This window comes from Gigantopelta aegis, chromosome 3, assembly GCF_016097555.1.
Source record: "Gigantopelta aegis isolate Gae_Host chromosome 3, Gae_host_genome, whole genome shotgun sequence".
In the NCBI taxonomy this organism is placed as follows: Eukaryota; Metazoa; Mollusca; class Gastropoda; order Neomphalida; family Peltospiridae; genus Gigantopelta; species Gigantopelta aegis.
In genome coordinates, this window is record NC_054701.1 from 72,458,285 (window position 1) to 72,468,998 (window position 10,714).

Consider the following 10,714-nt stretch of genomic DNA (forward strand, 5'->3'; position numbering starts at 1 on the left):
ATCAGAAACACCGGGATAAACAGAAACACTTCGGTTGTGCGGATATGGATATTCTAAACAATAAAATATAAGTAATGCTTGATTTCAGTGATCATAAACGGCTCTAATAGTGAAAAATATGCCTTAAAAGGACATTCCTGATTTTGCTGCATTGTAAGATGTTTCCGACTAATAAAATATTTCTACGATTAATCTTACATATTAAATATATTTTCTTGTTTAGAATATCAGTGTCTGTATATTTAATGTGTTTCTGGTCGTCTTAATATTTCTAAGAAGCCCAAACTGGATTTTGTCTTCAAATAATTTTGTACGTACGAAAAAACAATATTTGGGGAAATAAAATGAAATCTAACCTAATACAAATATCAGAACAATCAGAAACATGTTTAATATACAGCCACTAATATTTTATGCAGAGAAATATATTTGACATGTAATTACTATCGTTAAAAAGTCTGTTAGTCGATAACATCTTTAAAATTGCAGCAAACTCAGGACTGTCCCTTTAAGTGTTTAAAAACTAGGGTCGGTCACTTTAATTTCAAAACAATTTAAATGGATGGTGGTGCACCCAATCATTTCACCCCATAGGTTGTCTTTGTCAACAACGTTGGGCTCCCCACTCCCATGCGAGCCAGAAATACGTGACCGAGGTTAAAACAAACTAGGCTATGGCTTCAACATAAAGTTAATAGGCCCTAATGGTTCTGTGCATGGGCCACTCACTTCTCGGACTACAACTATCTTTGGACATCTTACATACTGTGACATACGTGAGGCTGCAATGTATGTAGCCTACAAGGAGTGGATATTTCTATGACCGGTCAAAGACGGGTCAAGGGTACGGAAAAATTAAGTTGTATCCTAACAGGCCGCGAGCGATTATTTCAGAAATCATTATTTATCCGTCGCGTCGCACGCGTCCAGTTAGGATACGGAGATTGAAATCAATGATTTCTACAATAATCGTTCATATCGATCGCGGCAGGTTAAACTGTATCCTAACCGGCCGCGAGCGATTATTTTAGAAATCAACGATTTGAATCGCCGTATTCTAACCACACGCGTGCGGCGTAACGGATAAATGTGTCGCGTCGCACGCGTCCAGTTAGGATATGCAGGGCCGTAGCTAGCGGGGGGGGGGGGGGGGGGGGGGGGGGGGGGGGGGGGGGAGAATAGAGCGAGACAAGAGACAAGGGGGAAATTGCCCCCCCCCCCCCCGAAAAAATCCGGAAAGCATTACAGAAACTTAAAGAAAATTATCTTCTTAACTGTTTAAGGAGTTTTAGACTATTAACTACTCAATTGCCCCCCCCCCCCCCAAAAAAAAAAAACCCCAAAGAAACAACAAACATTCTAGCTGTGGGCCTGATATGGCGATTGAAATCAATGATTTCTAAAATAATCGATCGCGGCCAGTTAGGATACAGCTTTACTACTAACTCCACACCTATAAATATGCTGGTGAATTTTTGTTCCATATCTTTTTTTAAACTTAAACACGCGGATGTTAAAACACTAATAAGCAATGATTACTTAAACTTTAAAAGGAACTGTCCAGACGAATGTGCAAAGGCGAGTGTGTTGCGGTCGAACCCACTGGTTTGAACACGAAATAGCCCAATGGGCCCACCAACGGGGATCGATCCTAGACTGACCGCGCATCAAACGATCACTTTACCAAACAAGAAAAAATATGTAATGCTAGTAGTGAAAAAGCCGTCGGTTGAAAACCTGCTAAAAAGTTTGTTTTGTTTAAAGGCACTACTAGATCACAGTTAAGTAGTTGACTTGCCTGGAGTTCTGCTTCTATACAAATCCAATCCTCATTTTTCAGCGAATTCAGTGGTTTTAACAGTTCTCATCAAATTTTGTCGTGTTCGTTCAACGCTTTTTGGTTTCCCGAATAAATTTTTAAAAATCAGTTTCGCATGTGGTCGACAATGTATGAACTGACCGTTTCAGCGCTGTCCCACAGACAGCAGCACATCACATACCACAGGCTTTGATACACTAGTCGTTAGAATGGCAACGAACCCACACCGGCCTCAGTTGTGTCATGGTTAAGCCATCGGACATAAGTGATTCTTGTACATGTAGGAGTATTTTATATTTGAATAACATACAAATAATAAAAATGTTGTTACTGTAGTTTTTGTTTATTAAAATTGTGTGGAGAACATTATACCATTTTCAAACATATTGTAATCTCCTGCAACCTGGGCCCCGTTTCACGGAACGATCTTAGCGCTACAATTAATTATCAGGGTCTGTATATTCAATGGGTCTCTTAATATTTGTAAGAAGCCCAAACATGATTTTGTCTTCAAATAATTTAGCATGTACGAAAAAATATATTTCAGGAAATAAAACGAAATTTAACACTGCCTTAGCCCCAAGATCGTTTCGTAAAACGGGGCCTCCAGTAGGAAACCGGTCCAACCGTTCTCAATATATCGATGTCTGCAAACTTGGTGTGCAATTATATATATATATTATATAATCATTTTGATATTCTTACTTCTTTGTGACCTAATAGCCAATCTGTTTTTTATGCTCCGTTTCGTACACATTCATTCATGCAAACTCGGGTGGGTGAGTGGGGTGGGGTGGTAATATTAAGGCAGTTTTTCTTTTCAGGCCTAGCTCTGGGTGAGCAAAACATTCCGCCAAATTGTCTATTAAACTTTAAAAATTGCAGAATGTTAAAATATTAGACAAAATTATTTTGCCAAATTAAAATAAAATTCGCCAACTGCTTTCAAAATTCGCAACTGGCAAATTTGGTAAGTGCCGGAGCTAGCCCTGCTTTTACTCGTAAAAAAAAACAAAAAAAACAACAACAACAAGAAGACGACTTGGTTCATGATCATCCCATCTTTAATTCAATATCAGTCCACTAAATTATGATCGTGGTCGCTCCTTCTTGCCCTTGAACAGAGCCCATAGCGAGGTGTTGGCCACTTTGACAATCTTAAACCGCACACCGGGAATATCTCCCACGGCGTGGCCTTTCCGTCCAAACCCGGCAACCAAAACTTCGTCATTTTCCTGGCAATGACAAAATAAAGCCAAATTAACAAGATTTAACAACCTTTGAAAATTTTGCACAACAATAATTTTAGTCAACATGTTTCATACATATATATATATCTATATAAAAAGACAAAAATGTATGTTTTTTGGGTCATACTGTAGATAAATAAAAATCTGGATTGTGTCCCCCCCCCCCCAAAGACTGTGCCCCCTCCACTAGAGATTAAGCCCCCACCCCTAATCCAGATATTTTTCCTATTGGCCTGCTTTGACCGAGCTTTTCATTTTTGACAGTTATGCCTCTATTTAACGACGCACTCCACACATTTCATTTACGGTCATATGGCGTCAGACATATGGTTAAGGACCACAGATATTGAGGGAGAAAACCCACCATCGCCACTTCATGGGGCTACTCTTTTCGATTGGCAGCAAGGGATCTTTTATATGCACCATCCCACAGACAGGATAGCACATACCACGGCCTTTGATGTACAAGTCGTGGTGCACTGGCTGGAGTGGGAAATAGCCCAATGGGCCCAATGACGGGGATCGATCTCAAATTGACTGTGCAACAAAGAGCGCTTTACCACTGGGCTACATCCCACCTTCCTCTTGAATAAATTCCCATAAAATTCAAAATTTATCTAAAGCTATATACAAAATTTGAGGCACAGTAAAAAAAATAGTCCTGAAAACTATGTTGGACGGACAGACAGACGACGGATAGAAAACCCCCACTATGGTCCCATCTGGTTGAACCGACAGGGGACTAATAAAGATATAACGTCATAATAATATAAATCCTCAACTTGTATCCTCCACCCCCCTCATTGGACAAACACTTTTTTCTTCTTTAAACATACATGATCCTTAATGTGCAGTATTTTCAATGTCCTAACATTTATTTTTTTCATAAAAAAAAAAATCCATCTCCTTCTCCCAATTTGAAAAACAAATTGACTGAAAATTTTGCATTTTATTTATTACAGCTTAAAATATCTAGAAATTTAGAAATATACAGGCCATAGGATTTCAAATTTCATGGAAAACACTCTTTTGGTTCTGTGCTTTGTGATAATCAGAAACGTTTTTTTTTAATAATTATATATAGATATTATTTTTGCTGAATGTTGTAATCAATTATGAAATTTCGGTTCTGTGATTTTAATGAGAACCCAATGACACGGTACCAGAAACAATGGTTTCTGTGAAATTTGAGGGCCTGAATAAAGCAAGTTTGTTTTGTTTAATGACACCACTAGAGCACATTGATTTATTTATCACTGACTATTGGATGTCAAACATTTGTTAACTTTGACAGTCTTAGAAAGGAAACTCGCTACATTTTTTCATTAGAGCAAGGGATCTTTAATATCCACCAACTGCCAGGATAACACATACCACGGCCTTTGTTATACCAGTCATGGTGCACCAGCTGGAACGAGAAACAGACCACCTACGGGGATCGATCCCAGACCGACCACACATCAGGTGAACGCTTTCTCACTGGGCTATGTCCCTGCCCCTTTAGAAATAAAACAATGATTACTATGGCGATGTGTCCCATTGATCAAGTGTCCCATTGATCAAGTGTCCCAACCGCACGTCTCATTGATCAAGTGTCCCAACCGCACGTCTCATTGATCAAATGTTGCCCAAATAAAATTTAAAATGTTCATAAACTGTTTATCATATGACACATATTTGGTATATCCCTGGAAAAAGTTACGTGGGATGTGAAGAATTCACCTCAATATAGTTCAAGCAGCCGTCATTGGGGACAAAGGCAGTGATTTTTTTGCCGTTCTTGATCAGCTGAACTCGTACACACTTCCGGATGGCAGAATTAGGCTGTTTGGCTTCTACTCCCCTGAAAAACAAATTTAAAAAAACAGTAACAGCAGGTCACATTTTACTTCCTGTTTCAAGCCACAAGGTCTGCTGAAAATGAAAGTTAATGTTTGTTTTGTTTAGCGACACCACTAGAGCACACTGAATTTTTTTTTAATCATCGCCTGTTGGTTGTCAAACATTTGGTAATTTTGACATAGAGAGGAAACCCACAACGTTTTTCCTTTAGTAGCAAGGGATATTTTATATACACTATCCCAAGCAAAATGTGCCTCTGTAAACATTTTCAGTGCAGTTTAATTTTTAGCAATCACAAACATAATCCTGATACTTTAACAAAGCCTGGGGGATTAATAGCTGAAGAAAGTTACTAGTCCCCAGGAAAAATCACTAGCCCCCACCCCACCCCCACTTCATTAGTGAAGCAGTTTGAGAAGACGAAACCTATATGGGATCTAGCAAGTTGTTCAAGGATGGACATCCATAATAAAATTAATAAAAGTGAACTTTCAAATTTGTTGTCATTTGTGGTTAGTTTTCGTATTTGTTTAATGGAGATTCCTTATTTAGAAGCCATTGTCACAGGTTTCTTGCTAACAATTGATACGTTTTAAAAGATCATAATTATGTACGATAAACATTACAGTAAATTACACCAACTTGGTCGTCATTCAGTCAATGTTTTTGGGGTGTGTTTTTTTTTTTTTTTATTATTAAATTACACCCCACTCCCCCATAAAAGTGGCAGCAAAGGGTGGGGTTTTACAAAGTCATACAACTCGGGAATAATCTTTACTGTTACTGAATTATTTTATTGTCCTAATACACTTAGATGTCCACTGGTAAACTCGAGACGTTTGAAAGAAGCTAGTTAAAATCGATCGATGCCAACATGATCTATTACACTGAGTTTATTTATGACCGACGAAACTAAAACAAAGCATACACACAAAATGTTCGCTTCCGAATATGCCTCATGTCAATTTATTTTGATGAAATTTAATACATCTACAATTTGTATATTTAACAGGTTTTATTGACAAAATAGTTTGGCTGTCTGCATCATGAATCTTGGTCACAACTGCTCAGTATTACACGCCCGGGGGACCAGCGCCATTTAAATTGTACATGCCCTCGGGGATTTCTAATCGCCTGGGGCGAGGGGCCAAGCGTTAGCATCTATTCGCGTGTGCCATTTCTACATTTATTTAAATATTCATATTTTTACAGATGTACAACAAATGGTTAACGTACACTTTTTCCCGGATAATTCCCTTGGCATGGGACACCTGTGCCATTCCTAGGTTTATTTAAATATTGATATTTTTACGTATGTACAACAAATGGTTAACCTACACTTTTTCCAAGACAATTCCCTTGGCGTGGGATGAGCCCTGGAAAGGGTTAGCCTTCCATCGTGTTCCCAAATGGGCCTTCTTGTAGTCCTTGTCGTGCCACCTCTGTTCTCGGCGGTGGGTCCTCTGTTTCCGAGCTGTATGAAGACCCTTAGGCTTTCCTAAACACAAACAACAATATCAGAGATTAAATTATACTCAACAAAATGGAAGGGTCACCAGACCTTTTGCTTGGCTCGAAATAGCGGCCTGCGAAAAGCAATCTATTTTTTAGAAAATAAAAATTAACCTGCAAAAATTACTAAAACAAATTGCAGTTAATATTTTTTTTTGAAGTCCACATTTATCAAAAACGTAATTCACTATTGTTTGGTATCTATGTATACCTTTTACAATATATATATATATGAAGTATCAATAAAATTAATTCTAAAACATTTGATCCGTTTTTAATATATTCACAATAAAAAAGTCACATTTTCCCCATCGCTTGCCAAACCGCCTGTCGACTCCAATAGCCAAGTCACATGACCCTGTGACACACTAACCAGCATATCATGAAAGTGTAATTCGCAGCTTTTCAGACATTTTACTGGGAAGGTGGAAAACATGTATTTTTATAGCCCGAGTACTCTTACTGTAAGAGAGCTAGACGGACATTTGGACATAAACACGCTCTCATTACAGTCAGAGACCAACTTATGTCTTTTTTTGGCAATTCCTGACTACCAAACGGTAGGCAACGAGTCCCGCTCTAATACCACAACAATCCTATGTTTGACGTCAAATACCTTTACATAAATAATTTTCGAGTTAAGTGATACAAAAAAATCCACATATTAATCACTAATACACATACTACAGAAAGAAACCCGACAGCACCCACATTCAGCTACGCTTCGTGACACTCCGTCGCAACAATTACAAAGCTCGGCGATCTATTTCGAGACTGGGCGATTCCGCCTTGTGCAGCAGTTACAGGGGTCATCTCATAAGAGGAGGCAGTACGTAGCAGGGGTTTCCCTAGAGCGATAAGCCGACACGGCCCGTGCTCCCTTTGCCAGCCAAGTAAGCGCCTTCATGTCTGGTAAGTGCCTTAACTGCAGGACCGTGTCGGCTTAATTTGTAACATGTATACAAAACAATGGAGCTGTGATCCGTAACGTCATTCACCACACATTATCACACTTCCATTTGGTATCTCTGCAATTCTTTAGATGTTCACTTTGAGGTCCATTGATCGCACCGTTTTAATTGTCGGCGGGCTTGTGCTGGTCACGTGGTACAGGTGATCGGCTACTACTAATCCGCCAGATAACTGCTTGTTGTAATAATGTCTGTATGCTTGGGAATTACGCATCAAGACAAATCAAAAGAAAATACCTATTAATTGAATAAACATCTTTGAAGGTGAAATTCTTGAGTAAAACATGTCACCATTATTTTAATTTTGTAAAGTCTTTAAACCAAAGTAATAAAAACAAACCGACACTGCATGTCAATTTGAATACACATGCCAGTTCAGGGCCGAAAGACATGTCGGCTATCCCAAGGGCCGAGTTCAGCCAGACTGAGCGAAAACAAAAACGTTCGCTACACTGGTTTGTGCGCTTCACGTTAAACCAAATGGAAACGACGGACACCAATCAAATAGTTCGCGAACGTTAGGAAGAACGTTCGTTGGCTGAACTGAGGTAAGCTCTCGGCGTAATATACGTCACGCTTCAGAGTCAGCTAACACCCACGTGTCAAGAGACATCGTTGCGGACATGAATAATACGATTACACGGAAGTAAATCTTGATGTAAATGTGTAGAAAAACAATAGTTGTTTGCATCAATGAATACCTAACTGCAGTTTCGTTATTTCCTTTGTCTTTGTTAATTTTGTACCTATGGTCGAGAGCACGCACTGAGATCGCGATCGCAGGAAATGAACATGCAGTATTTATACAAATTGCAGTTAAACGTATACTGAATTAGTTTACAATAATCATATTTGTTAGATAATGCTAGATATCTATTTGTTAAACTGTAAGGTGACAAGCATTTAACACGACGCTGAAATCAACAGCAACAACATGGCGCAAATTATGAAATTGTTGTGGGTGGGGAATTGATGGGTTATTTTTTTTTAAAGTTTTAACCCCCCCCCCCAAAAAACAAAAACAAAAAAAAACAACCACCCCAAAACCAACCACAACATGATTTGATATATTGAAGGCAAACACTTAACGGTTTTCAACCCACTACCCAACTTCTTTTGGCTTGATTTTTGTGTTATAATGATGCTATATATGTAAGCGCCTTAAAAAAATCCTGGGGAAAGGCCTGCGTAGCACATACTTTTGCTGTATCCTGTCGATAACACCCCAAATGTATCCTTCAAATTCAAAATGGAATCAATAATGTGTAATTGTTTTGGTTTAATGACGTAATGAAATCCAAATTCATCCAAAACGGCATTAGCCAACTCTTCCATGTTGTAACTTCGCTTGATATGAGACGGCCCCTGTAACTGCTGCACAAGGCGGAATCGCCCAGTGCGCGATCACGTGGTCTACGTCTCGAAATAGATCGCCGAGCTTTGCAATTGTTGTGACGGAGTGTCACGAAGCGTAGCTGAATGTGGGTGCTGTCGGGTTTCTTTCTGTAGTAAGTGTATTAGTGATTAATATGTGGATTTTTTTGTATCACTTAACTCGAAAATGATTGATGTAAAGGTATTTGACGTCAAACATAGGATTGTTGTGGTATTAGAGCGGGACTCGTTGCCTACCGTTTGGTAGTCAGGAATTGCCAAAAAAAGACATAGGTTGGTCTCTGACTGTAATGAGAGCATGTTTATGTCCAAATGTCCGTTTAGCTCTCTTACAGTCAGAGTACTCGGGCTAGTATTTTTAAAACGCAAAATTTTTATTATATTGAATTGAACTGTATGGATGGAACATTCTTTTGGAGAGTTTTCAAATGTAAAATATGGTGAACCATTGTTTAGTGTTTGGGGCGAACTGACAAAATATTTGGGGGCGAACTGGTACATGGGGCAAACGGGGCGAAACGCCATGGATTCCCACGGAGTTACTTCCCCTGAATAGAAAATTAATTTTAATTACATGGTTAGATGAAACTTTAATAAAATTATCATTATTTTAAAGGTGTTTCATCAGAACACATATAAAAAGTCACTATATTTTTGGTTTGCGGTCCCCATTTTAAATTAATATTTCAAGAAAACCATATCGCTTGTGCGTGCAGAGTCGACCACACAAAATACCATTTGAAGAAACTTTATTTTGCACAAGTTGCGTAAATCAGACGATTGAAACATATCACTATTTCAAACAATATCTAAAAGAACGTCGTCTTGATAACTTATTGATTTTGTAGTCTGTTTGTTTTTGTGTAATTCTGTTAAATTGTTCACGCACGTGGGCAACAAACTCACCCATATTAGCGACAATTTGTAAAAGGACGATCTCGCGAGAACTGAACGAGATCTCAATTGGGTTTCGACTGGTTCTATTCACTATGTACATTGCGGTTAAAGCATTCACTGGCAAGTTCCGTGAAATTTATTGTCACCGTTGAATTATTGTGTATATATTGTGTGTGTAATTTTATTGTATATTATGCGACTTCGAATATAGTAGCTAGAGCTCTGCTGCCATAGACTATATTCCTGTAACAGATTTGGAATGGGTTTTTTTTGTGGCATTTATATATATTTTCCCCCGGCGTTGAAAAGTGAGGGGGACGCGTCCCCCCTGTCCCCCACCGATCGACGCTCATGATATATATATATATATATATATATATATATATATATATATATATATATATATATATATATATATATATATATATATATATATATATATATATATATATATATATATATATATATATACACACCCGTTTTTGCCAAAAAGATATTTGACAAAAATTAATGGAGCAGCAACTTCACCCGTACCCCTGATATTTACAAAACCATTAGGCTACTGGAGGGGGCAAAGGTCCACATTTTTTTTGTATCAAATTTAGACAACGTCACATAAACGTGTTGTTGTTGATAGTTTTCATCTTCAGACATATTTATGAAACATTATTAGCAAAAGATAGATACATCCTAACAAAATATCGTTCACACTCGCATTGTTTAAATGTCGAAACAGAAAGATAATTTGGTTTGGATAGAAACCAACGTATATGTAAATTCTGCGATAGAGGAGATATTGTGCAAAGATGACTTTCAGTTTATACTTGAATTCCGAATTAAATACAGTTTAAAATGTTACTATTGTAAATTATCGGTTTTAAGACAAATTAAGTTATATTTACCTAACCCTAGTATCTGTAAATTTCTCTACGTTTGTACAGCAAAACGTAAATCATTAGAAAACTTGTATCCCACTTTAAACATAATACTTTATATTTATTGTTATATGTAATGTTTGTTGTATTGCG

General features: G+C 37.9%; 1 protein-coding gene across 1 annotated transcript; it reads right to left on the reverse strand.

Moving 5' to 3' along the window:
• Positions 1 to 2,865: 2,865 nt before the first annotated feature.
• Positions 2,866 to 6,416, reverse strand: LOC121368828 (40S ribosomal protein S23; the record flags this gene model as incomplete). Its single annotated transcript, XM_041493574.1, has 3 exons — positions 2,866 to 3,054; positions 4,792 to 4,912; positions 6,250 to 6,416. Coding segments are annotated over 3 exons (435 nt in total), but the record flags the coding sequence as incomplete, so codon positions are not given.
• Between the last annotated feature and the right edge of the window lie 4,298 nt (positions 6,417 to 10,714).